The following is a 21,297-nucleotide window of genomic DNA, read 5'->3' as shown; positions in this document are numbered from 1 at the left end:
CGACTCAGCCGCCCCATCGCGGCCTCGAGGCGACCCGCCTCGGTTCAAGCTCCGCTTCCTCCCATTGGCTGGCGCCGACGGGATCACGCCGACGGACAGCTCTTATTGGTCTTTCCAGCCGCGGAAAGAGAGGCGGGCGGCAGCGGAGTGGAGGAGGAAGCGCTTCGGCGCCATCTTGGGACGTCACGGCCCCACCGAGAGGCGTCGCTGTTGCGCAACGCGAAGGGCGGGGGCGGGCTCTCCGCAAAGCGCCCGAATTAGGGCTGCTGGGCTGCGAGGTGGGTTGGCGGGTGCTTTGTAGTCCAGGAAGGCAGGTGAAGAGAGGGAACAAACGCCGAAGCGAGGATCGGATTGTTGCAGTGTAGCTGCATTTGAGATAATTGTTGGTCAGCCTGGGTGGAAGGGGGTGCCCGTTGGGAGGGCTCTTTCAAGTAATGATATTTTCGTTCACTTTCACAAGAAGCTATTCTGTTCCACGGGTTTAATTCCAAGGTCGTGTGCATAAACAGCAGCTTGACTGACATATTGGACTTTTATTTCGGGTTAGCAGCGCACGCTGAAGGACGGTGGTTTCGAACTGCACAGAGAAGTTCGTTCATGCAACAGGGAGGCGCTGTTTTGACTCTAGATATCGGTGCTCAGTGGGTTAGGACGCTGAGCTTGTCGATCAGAAGGTCGGTAGTTTGGCAGGTCGAATCCCGAGTGCCGCATAACAGAGTGAGTGCCTGTTACTCGTCCCAGCTTCTGCCAACCTAGCAGTTCGAAAGCACGTAAAAATGCAAGTAGAAAAATAGGGACCACTACGGTGGGAAGGTAACAGCGTTCCGTGCGCCTTTAGCGTCTAGTCATGCCGGCCACATGACCACGGACAAACGCTGGCTCTTCAGCTTTGAAATGGAGATGAGCACCGGCCCCTAGAGTCAGAAACGACTAGCACGCATGTGCGGGGGAACCTTTACCTTTTTTATCGGTGTAGAACAGGGGTCTTCAAAACTGGCCCTTTTTATGACTTGTGCACTTCAACTTCCAGAATTCCTCAGCCAGGCACGCTGAAGTCCACAAGTCATAAAAGGGCCAAGTTTGAAGACCCCCTAGTGTAGATTTTTTTTAAAAAAAACTGGTTTAGTGGAATACGGGACTCTGATTTTTAAATATAATTATATGAAATTCAGATTACACTAGCTTGCAATTAAGTTCAAGTGGCCTGAATGGATTGCTCTGTAAAGAGTCTCTATGGAGATTCTCAGTCATCCAGGTCATAGTTATTCCAAAGGTGCTTTTTCACAAGGCAACTGGACTTTCTTTGTTTTTCTTTGAAGACGTTTCTCTTCTCATCCAAGAAGCTTCTTCAGCTCTCTGTAAAGAGTCCTAAAGTGTGAAATTAAGCTCTATTAACATTTCTCAATAGGGTCAATTTACCCTGCAGGAATAAACCATTTTTACGTGAGAGAGACGTAAAAACATCCTTCTGACTGCAGATAAAGTGGAAAAGGAAGGTAACTGTTGGCGCCATACTTGTTTTCATAATTCCACCCTTACTAGAAATAGACGTTAATTGGCTGTCTCGTCTGCAGACGTGCTGGAAGAGCCTGACTGCGGATGGCCAATCGGGTCCTATTGATCCTTTGCCAAACCCGGCATGTGCGAGATAGCGTCCAACTTGACTGTGAAGGAATACCGGTTTGGAAGGGATCAGGAAAAGGGAGACTGGGATGACCACCCCCAGGAGTTGGTGGTGATGATTCCTGAGGTACTATTTTTATGATTATGGTTTGTCACCCAGTCAGCCATATGTTCAGACTGGATTTGGCATTATCCACCTATCCAGTTCTTATTATTTGCTGAATAAGGTTTCAACCTCAGGACCTTGAAACATAATCTAACAACTTTGCATTTCACAGAAATTGCTCTTGAATAATTTTGAAATATTTTTTCAGGTACAGATGCTGTACTGAAAATTGGTTTAAAATAGTTTGATGGACATTGTTTCTTTTAAGTTTTCATCCTACAACTTTTCTAAAGTGGGTCCATGTTCTAGTTGGATTTTGGTTTTTCAAACTATTTTGATGAGTTTACATTAAAACTTAAATTGTTTATTTCTGCAAGTGAGATGGCAAATTTAAAATGTCAGTAAAGGACTATTCTGTTTCAAATACAAATCTGACAATAGAAACAGTATGGTACCCTATATGCTTCTTCAATGTAAAGCTTTTAGACTGCAATGAGGCATATTTTCAAGTGATCATAGGGTTGCAGATTTATTAACATGCTACCAGAATATTTCAAAGTTTGGTATAGTTAATTATATTGAATCACTTCCCAATTTTTATCACTTGTTAGTGGTCTGATAAATCCTGAAGAGACTTCAGGCCTTATCCTGATAGCCTTTATTTATGAATTACTGAAGTAAGGATCAACAAATCAATGAGTGAAGAATGTTTTCAATAATGGGTACAACAATTTCTTAGGTTTAAGAATTTAAAAATTCTTAAGTTAAAATTTAAAAAATCTTAATGCTCAAATTTATTTTTGTGTACACAAGCATGTCTTATTTCAGTGATATGCCTAGTTGGGTTAAAGCTTCATAATATTTTGACATTTGACTTTTTAATAAGGAAATGTGTGCCACTTTGTGTGCAGGAAACAATGTATATATATTGCTCTCTTAATGCTTTATAATTTGGCTTCCTGACTTTATAGATTAATCCCTGAATATAACAGACGTTTCTGTAATGTTTTTTTCTTTTGAAATTAGCTGTAAGTACTTTGATGTAATGAGAGCAGAAGGCATTTAAATACATTTAAACTCATTATGTTGACCGCTGCAATATGTCAGTTCCATGATTTGTATTAAAACAGGCATTCTTGTAACTACGTATGTTACATTCTTCCAAAGCTAAATCGAATCTATCATAAAGTCATATTCTGAACTGGTATCTGTCTTTGTAAGCCTTGAATAAGATTAGGCAGATAGAAAAACATGGTTTATTTGCTTCTAAATAGAAGTGGTTAAGAAGTTTAGTGTAAATTTCTTTTGTCAATTGTTAGGCAATACACACACACACACACACACACACAAATATAAAACAGTAACTTTGGTGTCCTTTCTGGGTGAACCTATAACCATACACTAAGATTTGAAGGAGGAAGTACATCTGTCTGCATTTTTTTAATAGGCTCACATGCTGGATTTGATTTGATTTGATTTCATTGTACTTAGATACAGTGTTTTTTTTTGTAAAAAAAAAGTGCCAGAACTCACACATGTCACACAACCTGCCTTGCCTACCCTACAAGGTTCCATCCAAAGAAGGTGTCGGAACTCCGTTCTGGGTGTTCTATGACAAAAAAAGCCCTGTTTAGATATATAGCTGCATAAATAGTCTCAATCGATCTTGAAAAGATTGATTACAAAATATAAGTGTTCCAATGAGTAATAATTCTTTCAACAGATACCTAGTAGAAAATATACAGCATGTTCATTGCTCCAAATATACAAGTAGATTCCAGCTTTCTTTGACCTGCGATTTGTATGCAGTTCTAGTGTCAGTGCTGCAAACATTGAAATGTTTTTGCACAGACAATATAAGACAGCCTTTTGACATCTAGTACATTAATAGTATTAATAGAATTATTTTAGAAACTACTTGAAGCCTAAGAAAACAGGAAAAAGCTATATATAATTTAAATATTTTAAAAATTCTTTTAATGCTATCTTATTTTTCAACACAATCTTTTTTTAGGTTCTTGATCCTCAGTATGGTATGTATGTTTGGCCTTGCGCAGTAGTTTTGGCCCAGTATATCTGGTTTCATAGAAGACTTGTCTGTGGCAAAAGAATACTAGAGGTAAATGTCACATTATTTTCATTCAGCTATCATGGAATTAGAGCCTTAAACATGAAGGAAAAAAAGTTCAGTTGGATTAACTTGGGATGAATATTGTACATTCACCCATAGATCTTTTTTTTGGAGGGAACAGAGAAACAAGGATTATAAATTAGATAAATGAAATGTGAATGGTTAGATGAAAATTATATGGAAGGATTATTCATCAACAGTAACATTCTTGTATTTACACCAAAATATATGATGCAAAAATTTTACTACTGGTAATTCTTGTTTAGCAACCATAGTTGGGGACTGGCAACTTGGTCAATAAGCAAAGCAGTCACTAAGTGATCTTGTGACCAATAAGCGATCTTGTGACCAATAAGATGCTGCATCCTTCATAAATGCAAGCTAGTTGCTAACACCCGAATTGCTGGACTGTAGGGTGGTGTAGTTGTAAAGTCACTTGTTTCAGTTGGACTGTGCTATAGGACACTGTATGCCAAAACAGCTACTCGGGGGTTTTTTCCCCCTCGTGCTATCACTCTGCTGAACACCTAATTTTCACAGTGCTAATGTTTATGTAGTGTGGTTGTAGTAGTATTATTCATCCTTATTATCCTCTTTTCTCTCCCTTTTATTGGTATTGTTCTGTTGCTTTGCAATGTACACTGAGTGCTTCGGTACCCGTGATAAATTCCTTGTGTGTCTAATCACACTTGGCCAACTGAAGTATTCAGTTCAATTAAACTCAACTCAACCATAGTATTAAACAAATGACTATTTTTGTGTGTGCAGAAAGAGAAACAGAACACACAATATCTCATATACACATACGTACATATGTAAGTATATAAAAGGTTTATATGTAAGTTTCAAAATAAGATTGCATTTCATTGTGCCTATCTTATGTCTTCTATGATTGGAATTAAGTTATTTCTAAGCAACTTTTTCAATCTACAATATTAAGTAATAACTTACTTTCCAATGCAATAAAGGCATGAAGAATCATTTCTGTTGTCCAGCTATCACTTTCTATGATAGCAAGTATAAAGATCAAAAGAATATAGGAATCTGAAAATATTAAAACCTGCCTAAAATTTGTAATTTCTCAGATATTTTACAACAGACCAAATGGTTTTTTTTACAAATAGTATTGATTTTCTAATATTATATTCACATATTTGAAAAGCAACGTGGTGGCTGGGTAGTAGTAATTCAATTACATGCAGATATCATTAGTACAGATTTCAAATTGCTACCATAAATATTTCCTCTCTTTTTCCCTTCATATATACTGTCTATTTGTAAATTAAAATACAAGTTTTATCCTATCCATCACATAGAAAATAACTTTCTTAAATATATCCATAGTTTTTAGTTTACACATATTCTAATTGTTTTAACATACAATCTTTTAGACAATCAATGACCTAATAGATTTTTCAATTTTAATTTCCACTAACATTTAGATTTAACGTTTGATATTTATCATTGCCAAGATTTTTAGTATACTCCCAATTCATCTATCACCATTTCTCACAAAATTAATATTCAAAATACACATCCTGTTTACTTAACTTCTCACCCTGTCAACAAGGATACAATATATCCTTCCTTTTTGCTAATTTTCAGTTTTGTTTTTAAGTAGTAATCAAAATTTATTTTTATTTCAATGTTTAATGCTTCCTCTCTTCCTCTTTATATCTACTATCTCTTGCTTAAACTGATAATTTTTGTTTTTAACATTCCATATAGACCTATTTTTTACTTTCAACAATAGGTTTTTAGCTTATCTACATTATTCACCTTTACATGACCTTTATGCACAAATCAATATTCAAATTAGCTATTAGTATTTATACTGCTAAATTTTAATGGCCATTTTTTTTCTTTATCTCAGTTCATAACAATGTCTTGTGTTCAACATACACACCGTATCTAAGTACATTCTGTTTCAGATTTCAATAAGATGGTCGAAACTCCATTCTTCTTGAATCTTATTCTACCTTTTTTCCTTTGCCAAATCATCTTCCATGTCCTTGTTTTTGGGTCATCGAACCAATCTCCTTGTAATATCATGTATATTAATTGATATTGGCAAAACCATCCGATCGCCATTTTTTTGAGAGGACTTGTAGGTCTAGTGGGTCGTCTCTTTATTCTTCATCGACGTAGTTGTTCTGAATTGTCTTCTTATCCAACTGTTCTTTTTCTAGATCCTCTAGTTCCTTCTGAGTTGTATAAGAAACCTTTTCCTTTTTCCAAGTTGTCAGTCTTTTCTGGATTTTCAAATATCAATATTTGTTTAATTGTCATGGTACTTGAATGTTTCATTTTTTCTATTGTATTTTGTATAGATGATTCTTTAATTGTGGTCAAAGTTTGGGCTTTCAATATCTGGGCTGTCTTATTGTTCCTTCACATAGCCTCTTAGTATTTCATTGGTTGTGGTAAGAATTTGGATTGTTTTCAACATAGCAAGAGTTTGTTGATCATCATCTATAAATAAATTTTGTTCCTGGTCTTCTTCCATGTTAGTATTTTAAACTAAAGACTTTACAGAGGTTTTTTTTCTAGATAGGGAACACAAAGCCTTTCACAGCTGTTGTTTCAAAGCTCTCAATGTTATGTATCTTATTTCCCTGGACAGTCAGCCAGGCCCCTCTTAAAGTTTCCCTTTGAGTCCCAAAGTTGTCTTAATCTTTTCAGTTTTTCTTAATTTTTTTCATAAGAATCCAGATTTACAACAGAAGTAGACAATGAAAAATAGGATATAAAAAAACTTTCAATCCACATGCTTTGAGAAATAAAGTTCCAATTGGGATCCAGTTATTTTTTCAACATTTAATATGCCCCTGGTATTTGGGTATTTAGTCACCCCTCTTTCTGGAGGGAGGGCAGAAGTCCCCCTTCCCTCACCGCAGGGGAGAAAATGCTTAGCAGCTTAAGGAGGTACAGAAAGTAATTAGGGTGTAAAAGAGGTAGATATCACCCAGTCTCTTCTGCGCTGCTTTAAGAGTTGCCTGGTGGAAAATGTGACTTTGGCTGTTCACAGCCTAGGGACAAGCCATAATGGCAGGTCTAATGGGAGAATTGCGGCTCTCCTGCGATCCAGCAAGCACCCCTCCTTGCTGGTCATCTCTTCAGAGCGACTTTTGGCCCTTTTCAGGGCCCCCCAGTGATGCAAAACTGGACAGGGGAGAACAAGTCTCCCAGCCGTCCATAGCAGCTGCGTGACAAACCGGAAGTCTAGAACAGACCAAATGTTAAGTGGCTGTTATCACCATGAAATTTGGACTGTCCATCTCAACCATATACCATTCATGCTGATCCTGAATGGCTTGGATAGATTAATCTGCGTATCAGATATAAAGTTGTATTTTCTAGCCCAAGTTTTTCTTTTGAATAATTAAAAGCAATTTGATCTCTTATTTAGAATGCAAACATTTTCAAAAACTTAGTAATGTCATTTGACAATTCTAACGAACGTAGGTGGGTGGGGAATCAATTTGAATACATTCTATGAATGTGCTTTGTATTAGTTGTCACAAATAAGGTTTTATTTTGTTCAGATTGGAGCAGGCGTAAGCCTACCTGGAATAGTGGCAGCAAAATGTGGAGCACAAGTAACATTATCAGATAATGCAGAGTTCTCTGAGTGTTTGGACAACTGCAAAAGAAGCTGCCAGATGAATAACCTCTCTGGGATGTGTGTCATAGGACTTACCTGGGGTCATGTATCACCCAGTCTATTGACCTTAACCCCAGTTGACCTTATTTTGGGATCCGATGTATTTTTTGAACCAGAAGGCAAGTGGTTCTCTTAATATTCATTGTCGGAACTATTCTAGGTGTGTGAATAATGGCAATGAAAAAAACTATTTTTTGTAAACGACTTTGTAGTTCCTACTTATATCAACTAAGCTAATGGGGAAACAAATTGCTCAATTTTAAAAGGGTATGCAATTCTAAGAGGATGTTGCTTTTAGAAATCTTTGTGGTGCCATTTATAACTTCAATTACTATTCAAGGATTTACAGCATAAATTATATGTCCTGTTACTACTGGTAAAATTTGAAAATGGGATAACTTGCAGTTTAAATTTTATGAAGCCAACTCTGCTTGCTTAGTTATAGTGTGCACATAGTACTCTTTCTTCTACTTATTCCACATTTGGCTTCAATACCACAGCAAGCAAAAGATGGATCTGAATTATTTCAAATACTTGTAATTCAGCACTTTTACCATGACACCAAGCTAGTTTTTAAAGCCATAGAAATATGGTGGAAAATAGAATTTTATCATCTCTGTGCTGGAGTTAAGATGGTCCCTTATTTTGATGAGCAAGTTACCAGGTAGATTTTTTAAAAAGTGCTTCTTTATGATGGTACTTTCAGGTCCCTGTTATTTTACAGATAAACTGTAAATGCTTTGTGATTTAGGAAAACTTGCCCCAAATTTGTAAACCTGCATTTGAAAATCCCTTTTGCGTGTTCAGTGTAATAAACAGTGTTGTAGGGTTGGATAGGGAAGACTAACTGGAAATTTGACATTAAAAATACAGTTAAAGGTCAAAAATCACAGGACTGAAGAAATGTAAAAGCAATATATAATTTATTCCTAATCATACCAAAATGTTAACTTTTTTTAAGACTTTGAAGATGTTATAAGTACAGTGCACTATTTAATGGAAAGGAACCCTCATGCCCAATTTTGGACTACTTACCAAGTCAGAAGGTATAGTTACTCATTGATTTCACATATTTATGTTCTTTGGCACTAGAATTAGCTCATTCCAACTCTCTAAGTTGCTCGCTATTAAGAATTTTCAGTTTCTAAATGCTATTGAAAATCCAACCTTGTCCCAAAGCTTTTAAAATTTGCTTTTCCCCCAGTGCCAACTGGTCTATTGAAGGATTACTATATAAATGGGAGATGGAAAGCACATGTGTGCCATTGCAGTCATTTGAAGCCAACAAGGAACAACTTGCAGGATCTTCTCTTCCAGGGATGCACACTATTCAAATGATGGTTATCAGTAAAAAAAACAAAAAACAAAAATAAAGGACTGAAACCTTAGAAACATTCCTAATGGATTTTTAATGAAAATGTATCAATTGCTTATTTGATAGCTCCATGTCGCCTGACCACCACTGGATACAAATCAGCTTCTCAGCATTTTTTAAGAAGTAATTTTATTCATTGTTCATGCCAACACTAACTCTGCTGCATGTTTCCTTTGAATTAAGGATATATACGCATTTCACAGGAATACCAAAAATGTGATTTGAGGCTACAATGTTTTAAAAACAATCTTTTGTTATATAGGAGTAAGTCCCATTAAATAGGACTTATAGGAATGAATTTGCTGGATGAGTGTTATTTAAATTGCAAATTAATATGATCTGTCCTAGTCTAACAGACAAAACTGACTCAAACCATCAGTTTTAAAAAAAAAACCTGAACACCAAAAAAGTGTTGCTTTTATTAAACTACAGACACAGAGGTTATAATACAGAATGTTTTAAGAGATACTCCAAATCAGTACTTAAAAGGAATGAATCAAATGCTTTAACATTACATTTTCATATGCAAGTTCACATATGTAGATGGTCTAATTTACCATTCTGGAAAAATAAGGTGTGTATATCACCAGCTAGATGTGCTCACTGTATGCTCCATTATTTTAATGCAAGGCCCGGGTGACTGGAAGTGCAGTTGTCAGGCAATTACAATTAACTGGACAGCCATTTGTTTCTGCACGACAAGGCATCTTTACAGGAGCAATCAGGAGAAAACAGGAAACAGCCAAGCACTCTGCACTGCAACACGCCACCTTAACAGCTAACCAGCATTACTCAACTGCTACACAACTGCGCCTAGTGCACAAAAATACATAAGAGAAGAGATTAGAATTTTGTCTGATAAAAACAAAATCTTTCAAATTAATTTGTCAGCTGCAAAGTTTAATGTTTGACTTGAAGTATTTGCATATGTGCTTGAATTTTAAAAAATCGGAATTGGGGGAACAAAGGCAAGAATTGAACATCTGGACAGCATAAAGCTTTTCAGCATACTACAGCTGCATATTTAATATTAAACTTGAGGCTGCAAGTTAATTATCAGTTTAATTTGCAAACAAGTCAGCACTATATGAACAAAAATGAAGTTTTTACCTCAAATATCCAAGCCAATAATGAAATCTGTAGTCGTTCACATCACTAAATTACAAGAAATTTGAATAATAGCAACAAAATGGCACATAAAAGTAAAAGTCTGCCATTTGAGGCTCAAAACAAAGTAAAAAGTTAGACAAAGTGTTACAAAATAACCTTTTCAACAGCCTGTTGCTTGTGCAGGAGTCTCCAGAGGACTGGAAATTCAGATGATCATTTCTCCTCCAAAGGCATCCTTTATGTAGATTTCTCATCCGTTTGCAGCACCTAAATTTGAAAATGATAAATGCTTAGGGTATTCCTTGTATGCAATCTATTGTTTATGGATACTTTTAAGTACCTACTTGTATTGGTGTTTTAACATGTTTCCAAGCAAGTAAAATATCTCCCTCCCACTACTGCATTGATACCAATGTAGCCATAGCGTTTTGGAAAACTGGTCCAATCTATGCACTAACCACATCACGTTCTTTAACAACCACCCCTAATCCAAATCCAACCTGAATCTAATTATGCATTTATCCTTATTCAAAATCTTGTTATTGGTCATTATCCTTAACAGTTCTAGGCCCCCTTCATCTGAAAAAACAGGACCAAACAATTTGAGGGAGGTTAAAGACACACTATCCATTTTCCCACCCAGCATATTATAAGCCCACAATTGCACCAAGGACACTGGTTTCCACCAACTTTTGCATTTCATTTCTAAAAGTGTTTGCTGCTCTTGAGAACTGTATCCATCGAACAGATTCTTAACAGGATAGTGTATCTTTAACATTTAAAGACAAACCTGCTCCAATACACGCCCACAGAAACTGGTCCCTGGAGGATCAGCCAAATCAGTTAAAATCTGCAATACTGGCCAATATTCTTTAAGCAAACAGGAGACCGCAGCTTTAAAGGGGAAAATGCAGATGTTGGATAAGAACAGTAAGAAAATAGTCAATTCAGAAATAGGATGCGTCTCAAACAATAGATATTAAAAAGCAAGCTATTAATTGCAACAAAACATGAAGATGTTTATTAGCTGTAAATTAAAACACCCTTTTTAGAAATGAACGTGCCCCATTTTCTTACTCCAGAATGCTTAAGATCCCAGTGCCTACTAATTTCCTACAGCAAAGCATGCAAGTTCAGGAGAATACCTGATATTTTACCTTTTTTTAAGATGACACAGCACCTTCCTCTTCAGGAGATTTAGGAGGGCTCTTAGACCGAGATCTTGATTTCGATTCCCTCTTAGAGACAGGTGGAGGGCTTCTGGATTTGGACCTGGATCTTGATCGGGAACGAGATCTGGACACAGACGAAGACTTGGACTTCGACCTCCTGGCCGATCTGGACTTCGAAGTAGAACGAGAGCGGGATCGTGTGCGGGACCTCGATTTGGAGCGGCTGTATCGCGATCTACTACGAGATCTGGATCGGCTCCTGCTTCGGGATCGGCTGCGACGCCGCCTTCTGGGGCTGGGTGGAAGAGAGAAAGAGACGGGCGGTTGGAAAATGTCCAGGAAGTAGAGCTCTTTCTCTTTCGGGAATTCGCTCAGAGCCAACGGCTGAAGAGGCCACCCGCCGCCCATTCAGTATCACGTGATTCTCACTTTCCCGCCGACCTTCCCTCCCCAACCAGTACGCTTAACTTATTAGCCCGGGCCCTTTTTCTGCCTCCCTTATACCACATCCCGGTTTAAAAACTTTCCTAGGAGCAGGAACCGACCTTCTTTTGCCCGACAGGCCCTGTCTCCTAATCTCACCTTCTACTGCGACGTCCATAACCGCCGCTTCCGTACCGGCGCGGAGGGGGCCCTCGTCGGCTATGGTGCGAATCCGGAGGTCGGCCATAGCGGGCCATCTGGACCCGCAATTCGCGCCCATCAAGCACGGCTCCGTCCATGGCGTCCATAGCGTCCTCGGCGTCGCGCTTGTCGTGGAAACGCACGAACGCGAACCCGCGACTCTCCTTGGTGTAGCGATCGCGGGGAATGTAGACGTCCCCCACGCGGCCGTACTTCTCGAAGACGCGGCGAAGTGTGTCTGGAGAAGTACGGTATGTCAGGTTGTCCACCTTCAGGGAGGTCATGCCTTCTACGTCTGGCGGCGGCCGCCCGTAACTCATGGTGTCGGGCTGAAAAAGACGGAAAAAGGCGGAGCGGACGAACTGGCCCTACGGATATAGAAACGGCTGCTGCGTTGGGCTCGCGTTACTACAGCCTGGCCGTCGACTTAACAGCGAGGCGTGCAGACGAGAGCTCGCTCGCAAGCGACCATCTCCGACTGCTGCCACGAGCAAGTGAACGAGGTGCCGCCCTTCCTCAAGTATTTAAGCGCCACAAAATGGCCGTCAATGCCCCGGAAACAGTTATCGATTCTACCTCCCCCCCATGTACCGTAAGCCATTCAAATTTAAGTTCGATTTTTGTTGCTCCAAAGGAAGAAGACGATCTTAAAAGGCACTGACAAAGGCAACTAACATCTAACAAAAAAAAAAACCCAAAGGGAGAGATAGGCTCCTTATCGGCTGCGAAAGCTCATCTGCCTTTTAATGTGGAAACCCGGAAGCGATTGTTTACGCTTCTCACGCGGAAAGCTACAGAGCGTTACTTTGCATTCCAAAATTACAATTCTGTAAAAGGTATAACCGCCTTTGCTCGTTATAATTTAGTCAGCGTGTCAATTTTTACAAACCGTTAAGCGTTTGGCGTCGTATGTGCTTGCTGAAAGACGAGAAACTCAGTTTTTAAAATGGCGGCCAAGACTGAGAGGAAGCTGACTAATAATACGCGGGAGTGCGCACGTAACGTGCCACAGGAGCGCGCGAAACGAAGGGAGCGAAGATTGAAGCGCGAGGCGCAGGGGGGAGGGGTGGCTGAGAGGGACGGTTAAGGGTGCTTTCTTTGCTGTGCTTTCGTGCTGAAGGGGAGGCCGGGCGGGGGGGGGAGGGGGACGCTGTCTACTTGGGGTGGCTAATAGATTTTCTTGCAGTTTGGGGCTGCACCATGCTAAGGTTTTCAAAGCCCATTATCAGGCCTAACTATCAGCCACACACTATGGGTCAGAGAATAATTAATAATAATAATAATAATAATAATAATAATAATAATAATAATAATAATAATAATAATAATAATAATAATAATAATAATAATAATAATAATAATAATAATGTTGGAAGGGACCTTGGAGGTCATCTAGTCCAACCCCCTGCTTAGGCAGGAAACCTTATACCATTTCAGGCAAATGGCTATCCATTTAAAGTGGGGGTGGGGGAGGACATTGTGCTGTGCAGTATTTTGCACCTTTACTCCCAAGGATTAGTACTGTGCAATGGGGTTTTTTAGGTATAAAAAGGTAGTAAGCTTGTCTCTTGTTTTCTAGGTGTCATATAAAACAGTTTACCCTTCTAGGTGGGTTCCCCCCCCCAACCTATAGTTTTGGGATTTCCTAGCGATGTCCGTATCTAATACCTGGCTTAGATTGGTTCCCCTCCTCCCCTGCAGCCAAAGACTTGGTGGTGTCGGTTACTGTGTGCTGACTTTCTCTGACAAGAAATTTGTGAGCTTTTTATTCAACAGGCTTGATGTATGAAATATTTCTTGCCACCTTGATTTGTTTGCAGACAGTTTCTCTTCTTAATCCTTTGCTGTGGGGCATAGCAACATAAATTGCTTCTATAACCCCTCTTTGAAACCAGTGGTCCTGTCTCTATCCAAAATGTGAACTTTGCTATCTTAGCAGATGGACTGCTGAATCTTGTCCTGATGTCCATCTGCATTTGAGAGACATAGGTCACCGCCAACAGACTACTACAACCATATGGAATCAGCATTATACCCAAGCCAACTATAGCCCTTCAAACCATCCTAAGTAAACCAAAAGACCCAGCAACCCCAGAAGAAAAAAAACAGAAGTCATCTATAATATACAATGTGATGACTGCAACAACCACTATGTAGGACAAACAGGCAGAAGACTGGCAGAATGCATCCATGACCAGAAGACTTGATGGAAACTTAATTTCACAACATAATGACAGACTTAAACCATATTGGGGATATGTGACCGTTCTAGACCAAGCTAAGTCCAAAAATCCCAGTGAATTTTTAGAAGCCCAGCACTCTGACAAAGTAGGCATCAATAGACACACAGACATTAACAACATCTATAGACTACACAAAAGAGACAAGCAATTAGCCAAAAGGGGAACAAAAAGACCTAAGCATCTCTCCATCAGCACCCAGATCAGCGTAGATTAACTCCAATATTAACATCAGACCAACAATCAAGTAAATACTTCAATCAAGAAACTGTCCAAAAAGCCAACAATAAACAGCCCAGCCAAAGAATCTCTTAAGACCACCCTCACCAATGCTGACGGGCAAGCCACTAGAATGTAAATTGACAGCAAACTGCACTCCTTAGTAGCACTGATAATGTTACCTACAGTAGTTTGGATAATGAAACATCTGCAAGAAAATAAGCTCAGAGAGCAACAAGGACTGCTTAAAAAAATTGATGGGGAGATTGACTTTTGCACACACTTTTTTACCTTTGTTTTCCTATATGTTGTTTGTAGCCATCAAAATGTGTGGGAGATTGGTTGATGTTTAAGCAATTTTATTTCCAGTTTCTCTTTCTTTTAGTCCAGTATTTTATATATATTAGGGCCTTGGTGTACTTCTCTCCCAATTTTGAACCATTATTTTGAACCATTAAATGGCTTCTATTCTAACTCTACTTTCCTATTTTTTCGGCTTTTTAAAAAAAGAAATGCCAACAGTCAAAAGCTTTTGTATAATTAAAGCAAAAATAAATGTCATTTTCATTATCCATGGGATGTTAACATGATCTCTGTTGTCTGCCTCTTTTGAATTTAACTTGCACATCTAACAACTCCAAATTTTGAACTCTGGATTGTTAAATATTGATCACTGGCTTTCCTGTATGTGAGAAGAGCAAATATTTGCCATTTGAGCTTTTTTTTTTTAGCAATTCTCTTCTTTTTTTCCTATTGGTATATACCGATAAATCAATTATTCCTTTAGCCACAAAATATGTTTACTACTACACTAAACTCATGTGGTGATTAGAAGTAAAGTAATGTTAAAATATTTAATAATAATAATAAAGTTGGAAGGCATCTTGGAGGTCATCTAGTCCAACCCCCTGCTCAGGCAGGAAACCCTATACCACAGGTCTGCAACCTGCAGCTCCGGAGCCGCATGCGGCTCCTTCAGCCATCTCCTGTGGCTCCCAGTCCTCTGCCATGTGCAGTCCAAAAAAAAAAGTGGGACTAAAAAAGTTAAATCAATCAATTCATATATGCAGGGTAAGTGCATATCTCGCCTTGGCTCCACTGTTCAGTCAAACCCTGTTCTGCGCATGCGTGCATGTACGCGCATGTGCACACATTTTTTGCGGCTCCCAGTTTTTCCTTTTGTGAGGGAACCGTTTCCGAGTGGCTCTTTCATTGTTTCAGGTTGCTGACCCCTGCCCTATACCATTTTAGACAAATTGCTGTCCAGTCTCTTCTTAAAAACTTCCAGAGTTGGAACATTCACCACTTCTGGAGGCAGGTTGTTCCACTAGTTAATTGTTCTAACTGTCAGGGAGTTTCTCCTTAGTTGTAGGTTGCTTTTCTCCTTGACTAGTTTCCATCTGTTGCTTCTTGTCCTGCTTTCATGTGCTTTGGAGAATAGCTTGATTCCCTCTTCTTTGCGGCAGCCCCTGAGATATTGGAACACTGCTATCATGTCACCCCTCGCCCTTCTCTTCATTCAACTACACATACCCAGTTCCAGCAGCCGTTCCTTATATGTTTTAGCCTCCAGTCCCCCGGTCATCTTTGTTCCTCTTCTCTGTACTCTTTCTAGAGTCTCAGCATCTTTTTTACATTGTGGTGACCAAAACTGGATGCTGTATTCCAAGTGTGGCCTTACACAGGCATTGTAAAGTGGTATTAGTACTTCACGTGATCTTGATTCTATCCCTCTGTTAATGCAGCCTAGCACTGTGTTGGCTTTTTTGGCAGCTGCAGCACACTGCTGGCTCATATTTAAGTGATTGTCCACTAGGACTCCAAGATCCCTCTCACAGTAACTACTATTGAGCAAGGTACCATCTATACTATATTTTTGCAGATATTCAGTGAATTAAATCATTTTTTAAGTCAAAGCAAAATAAAATATTTGAAAGTAGTATTTAATGATTTTTTTGAGTGAATACTGGGAAATGTTTATTTGATGAATTAATAAAACAGAACAAATGTTAAATTTACGGAATAATTATGAAATAGAATAGGAGATGTACAAAAAAAGTGAGGGAGATGATTTAAAAGAATAGTTTCCAGGTTGATGCATAGATAACATGCTGTCTGTAAATCTGAATCAAAGTATATTCTTATTGAACATGATTTGCTCTGTTGTCACCATATTGTTTGTGGGAGATATACTTTTGGTTTATTTGAACCAATGTTTAGTTCAAAAATTGATAATGTAATTTTTTATTCAGTGGGAGAATATAGCAATAGTGCACATTATCCAAGCACTGAAACATGAAAAATTTATAGTCCATAATGTAGAAAGTAAATGAGGAGCCAAAAGTCTGTGTTTATTTTCTTGAAAATATATGTTCAGTGTGAGAGGGACCCGGTGGCTCAGTGGGTTAGGACGCTGAGCTTGTCGATCAGAAGGTTGGCAGTTTGGCGGGTGCCGCGTAACAGAGTGAGCGCCTGTTACTCATCCCAGCTTCTGCCAACCTAGCAGTTTGAAAGCACGTAAAAATGCAAGTAGAAAAATAGGGACCACTACGGTGGGAAGGTAACAGCGTTCTGTGCGCCTTTGGCGTCTAGTCATGCCGGCCACATGACCACGGAGACGTCCTCGGACAAGCGCTGCCTCTTCAGCTTTGAAACGGAGATGAGCACCGGCCCCTAGAGTCGGAAACGACTAGCACGCATGTGCGGGGGAACCTTTACCTTTTTATGTTCAGTATAACTAATACATATTTCAGAATTCTAAACTCATAATACTGGGAAAGCTGCCCTTATTTGGATTTTAATTTACAATGACTAATAAATTTTGAATGTCAAACTTAAAATACCTTATAGGTGTGTAGAACTTATCTTACTTATATGGTTAGTGTTAACTAACTACAAGTAGTCCTTGATCTATGATCACAACAGAACTCAGATTTTCCATGGTAAGTCATGACAGTTTTAAGTCAAATCAGCCCTGATTTTATGACTTTATGGCAGCCATTAGCAAGCATTGCAGTTCTCAAAAGAATTTAACAGTTGTTAAGTGAATCCATGTATTCCTATGAAATTTTTTGGGCAGAAACAGTAAAAAAGCTGAAAACTGCAAAAAAAGTTATAAATTGTGGTCACAAGACTATAGAATCCTGTGAGTGTAAATGTGAGCTGGTTTATTTATTTATATTTCCTATTTCTTAATCTCCCATCTCCCTCAGAGGTTGCCAAGCACCCAAATGCACTTGTGACCGTGAATATGTGCATGTGCAGCCATCAGAATTCTGGAACTAGATCAGGGATGTCAAACTCAATTTCATTGAGGGCCGCATCAGCATTGCGATTGCCCTCAAGGGGCCGGGTGAGCGTGGCTAATGTGTGTATGGCCTACTGGGTGGGCGTGGCCAGCTCTACATCGTTCGCATCAAGGGTGCTTATGGGGGCCTGGGCAGGAGTGGGACAGATCTGAGGGTCTCTGGCAGGAGGAGGGTCTCTGGGCCAGGGCCAAGGCAGCGGGGGCCGTTCCCTCACTGTTTCCAGGATGGCTTCGCGGGCCGCATGAAACCACTTCGCAGGCCGGATCTGGCCCCCGGGCCTTGTGTTAGACATGTCTGAACTAGATTGTAAGTAGGTTTTGTGTGTGTGTCAGTGTTTGCCGTAACTTAGAATAATTACTAAGTGTCAGACCCTAGCCCAGGGGTAGGCAACCTTGGCTCTTTTATGACTCATGGAGTTCAACTGCCAGAATTCCTGAGCCACCTGGCTCAGGAATTCTGGGAGTTGAACTCCATGAGTCATAAAAGAGTCAAGGTTGCCTACCCCTGCCCTAGCCCAAAGACGATACAGTGAGATACAATAGAGTCCAATACTTTATTTGCTTATACCCAGTGAACAGAATCTTACCATTTAAAGCTATAACTTTTGACCTATTAGATATATCATGAGATATTCTAGGATGTGGATATCCTGAACCTCTCCCCCTCTCCATCTCTTTGTTGCATCACACACACATACCACTTCTCCAGATGCACATTCAGTATTGAATCTAGCATTTAGATGTGAACATTTGAAATACATTAATATAATTGGATTTAGTTCTTATAAGATTTGTCTTATATACTACAATTATATATTTATCTAGGATGTAACCTTTTTTCTTGAACTGCATTATTTTAATGATTATGATAGTAACATTTTGATTGGGAGGTCACATTATTATATACTTTATATTATTTATAATAAAAATTTGTTCTCATCGATTGCAGGTTGCAAGTGCCATCATAAATAACAATGAGGTTTATAGAGTCCATTGAATTAAGTGGGATTTTAAAAAGTATTAATTTGTGATGTACTCCTTTCTGACAAGCTTACGTTTAATAACGATTCAAATTAATTCAAGGTTTTTCCTTTATCATATACCAGATTATTCAGAATTAACTTTTCTCAAAATTTCCTGGCAAATGAGAAAAACAAATTGTGCAGTCATGATTATCTAAAAGGTATTTTGTTCATGCTTACAGATATCACTGAATTTTTATTCTGTTTCATTGTTTAGAAATGTTTTCTTTTCCTTAATGTATAGCTCTTTGAACTCCATTTCCCAGAATTCATGAGGGCTTTTTTTTCCTTCCTCATTTGATCAGCTGACTTGATTTGTAAACTTCTTTATTTCCTGTCTGGCATGAATGGAAATAATCTCCGTAGCTGTTCCTTTTGTCAGATAATTGATGACCATGTCAATATCTGATTCTATGACATGGTAGATAAGTGAAGATCTGGGTCAGAATGTGCCTTCTTTGCTTCTTTGCATCTGCTGCTGTTCTGCATTTGAAAGGTAGAGAGTCTTGATTTTTTTTTTCTCATTTCTGTTGGCTGGTATTTTCTTCATACCTTGTTTTTTTCAGAAAACAGTTGGTAATTCAGTAATGCAAAGTTATTGTTTTTTGTTCCTTTCTCAGAAACTTAAAAAAAGGAAGAAGCTTGAACGACAGATGTTAACCTACGTTTAGTCTAACAACATTCTGATAAAACACAAGATGAATTCTGAATTAAAAAAACAGTTGAACATCATTGTTTTAGGAATAGCATTCATGTTTATGTTCACTGCTTTCCAAACATGTGGAAATATAGCGGTAAGAGCAAATGCTTTTTTCTCTATGTGCGTTGATTGCGTTGAAACAAAAAAATAGATATTTAAGAATGTAATATTGTTTCTCTCAATGTCTGCAGCCCTTTTTTTGCCATTTGCTTTACCTGTTATTATAATGTATGGAATTTCCTGATTGCTTGAAAAGCGTAATTTTAAAAACGGAGTCCTCTTTCCCTTGTGCTGGGAGTAGTGGTAATTCAGACTGCCTGGAATGTCCTTCTTTCTTGGGTTACTTCTAAAACATGTCATGATCAGCTGCCACCAGCCATGTTAAACACCCCGACACACCCATTCTGCCAAGGTCTTCAGTCTAGCTCTAGAAAAACAAAGGTGCCTAGCTTTTAGCCCAGAGATTCAGATCTTATGGGAATCCTGAAACATGGGAATTAATTGTACAGTCTTCCATATAGGGAAACCTTTAATGAGAAAGTATCTTATTAAAACAAGGAACCTATATCTCTAGATATAAAACTTCATTGGGAAAAGGGGAACAACGAGCAAATGTAATTGGAAAGAGAATACCTCCTGCTTAGATGTATTTAGGCAACCCTCTGTTCTTCCTTCTTCTTTTCCTTTTTGTCTTGAGCAATATGGAGGATAAGGCCAGCCTTGGCTTTGCATAGTCAAGCTAAATCTACCGTCTTTGATGTCCTGGGTCTCGCCAATAAATCAGAACATTATCTAGAAGTTGGAGTTATCTTCTTTTTGAGTCTAATGATGGAATGATAAAAGGCGTAGTCTAGTTTTACTATTGTATAAAAAGATTTTAGGTAAGAACATTTTTTGGGGAGGGGAGTATGGAAACAATTTTTGTCAGTCAGGCCTCTAAGCACGGGATCAACTTACATGATGGTTTAAGGGTATTACAGTGCTGTACCAAAAACTAAGGATTTATTACTTGCCACATCATGATTGTTGCTACAGATGCTCCCCATTTTATCTTCTGTAGGCAGATGCAGATTTGGGCACGCTGCTTTATCAAGCAATATGATGTTTTGTCCTTAACAGAAGGAGAGTCAATATTAAAACTATAGTTAGATTTTGACTTTTTTTTACTTCCTAATGTAACATTCTGTAATGCAAATTTAATTGTAAAAAATTGATTTACTTAGGATATTATTTTCAAATACTTTGTCTAAGTAATCGTAAGTAGGCATATTTAATATTTGTATTTATAGTGACTTGCGGGTCTGTTTTGTATTTTAAAACTTAAATACATTTTTAAAAACAATCTGGATAACAGTAATCATTTTAATGTATTTTAATGTATTACAGCAAACTATTATTACAAATTTAAACAATACTGATTTTCATGGAAGTGGCTACACAAGGTACTTTACTCTTGTCTTTTTATTATTCATTTATTAAATAGATTTATTTGCCAGCCTAACTCAGTACCTGTAACTCTGGGCAGCTTACTGCATTAAAAATCCAAAACATAAAACCCCCATACCTCTCTCACTCATGGCAGCAGCAATACTTTATCATTTATTGAAAATCTTAACTTGTTGCTTTTGAGCTACATTTTATGACTAGGTTCAGGCATAATGGAACAGCATGAATACTTCCTATGAGAATGAGGCATGATAGGCGTATCAATTCTTCCTCATTTTCCTCTTTTGTGTGCCAGTTTTCAGAAATTTTGGCTTTCAGTTGTAAATTAAATATCCCAGTGAAGTTGAAACTATGGTTTGAATAAGACAAGCTAATGAACAATATACTGCTTTTGGCTTGTTTTCATTAAACCTAGTTTAAAAGAACTTCCATTTGGAGACCTGGGGGAATTACAGTTAATTTTACTATAGATGAAGACAGTTACTATCATTTGTGACCTCACCCTATTATTACATGCTGTACTTAACCATTTTTTCCTTTATTGTTTTTATTAAACCT

At 38.5% G+C, this 21,297-nt stretch overlaps 3 protein-coding genes across 15 annotated transcripts in view; 2 read left to right on the top strand and 1 right to left on the bottom strand.

Moving 5' to 3' along the window:
* Nucleotides 1-239: 239 nt before the first annotated feature.
* Nucleotides 240-8,920, top strand: METTL23 (methyltransferase 23, arginine). Of its 3 annotated transcripts, none has more exons than XM_083352980.1 (7): nucleotides 240-278; nucleotides 1,409-1,496; nucleotides 1,575-1,750; nucleotides 3,744-3,848; nucleotides 7,406-7,643; nucleotides 8,486-8,570; nucleotides 8,729-8,920. In XM_083352980.1, exons 3-7 carry the CDS (start codon nucleotides 1,640-1,642, stop codon nucleotides 8,895-8,897), a joined length of 708 nt encoding a protein of 235 aa, XP_083209106.1. In that variant the 5' UTR covers nucleotides 240-278; nucleotides 1,409-1,496; nucleotides 1,575-1,639; the 3' UTR covers nucleotides 8,898-8,920. The 3 variants fall into 3 exon arrangements, with proteins under 3 accessions (XP_083209106.1, XP_083209105.1, XP_083209107.1); XM_083352979.1 differs by lacking the exon at nucleotides 240-278 and adding an exon at nucleotides 344-589; XM_083352981.1 differs by lacking the exons at nucleotides 240-278; nucleotides 3,744-3,848 and having other exon boundaries at nucleotides 961-1,496.
* A 378-nt stretch (nucleotides 8,921-9,298) lies between these two features.
* On the bottom strand, nucleotides 9,299-12,690 carry SRSF2 (serine and arginine rich splicing factor 2). Of its 10 annotated transcripts, none has more exons than XR_014491250.1 (5): nucleotides 11,764-12,690; nucleotides 11,167-11,476; nucleotides 10,166-10,903; nucleotides 10,010-10,054; nucleotides 9,299-9,712 (listed from the first exon to the last, which is right to left on the bottom strand). XR_014491250.1 is itself a non-coding variant. In XM_083352983.1 (3 exons), exons 1-2 carry the CDS (start codon nucleotides 12,123-12,125, stop codon nucleotides 11,173-11,175), a joined length of 666 nt encoding a protein of 221 aa, XP_083209109.1. In that variant the 5' UTR covers nucleotides 12,126-12,690; the 3' UTR covers nucleotides 9,299-10,903; nucleotides 11,167-11,172. The 10 variants fall into 10 exon arrangements, 2 of the variants coding, with proteins under 2 accessions (XP_083209109.1, XP_083209110.1); XR_014491253.1 differs by having other exon boundaries at nucleotides 9,299-10,054; nucleotides 10,166-10,276; nucleotides 10,800-10,903; XR_014491254.1 differs by lacking the exon at nucleotides 10,010-10,054 and having other exon boundaries at nucleotides 10,166-10,276; nucleotides 10,800-10,903.
* Nucleotides 12,691-18,922: 6,232 nt separating this feature from the next.
* Nucleotides 18,923-21,297, top strand: part of MFSD11 (major facilitator superfamily domain containing 11) — a 29,971-nt gene continuing 27,596 nt past the window's right edge. For both annotated transcript variants that reach the window (XR_014491243.1, XM_083352915.1), the window contains exons 1-3: nucleotides 18,923-19,089; nucleotides 19,214-19,387; nucleotides 20,680-20,735. Coding sequence is in view for 1 of the 2 variants with exons in the window: in XM_083352915.1 (XP_083209041.1) it covers nucleotides 19,292-19,387; nucleotides 20,680-20,735 (152 nt within the window). In the remaining variant the exon portion in view is untranslated. The remainder of the gene's footprint in view (nucleotides 19,090-19,213; nucleotides 19,388-20,679; nucleotides 20,736-21,297) is intronic.

The sequence above is a fragment of the Vipera ursinii genome, assembly GCF_947247035.1.
Source record: "Vipera ursinii genome assembly, chromosome: 2".
NCBI lineage: Eukaryota > Metazoa > Chordata > Lepidosauria > Squamata > Viperidae > Vipera > Vipera ursinii.
Note: the sequence above shows the minus strand (reverse complement) of the source record. Positions and strands in the feature narration are given on the sequence as shown.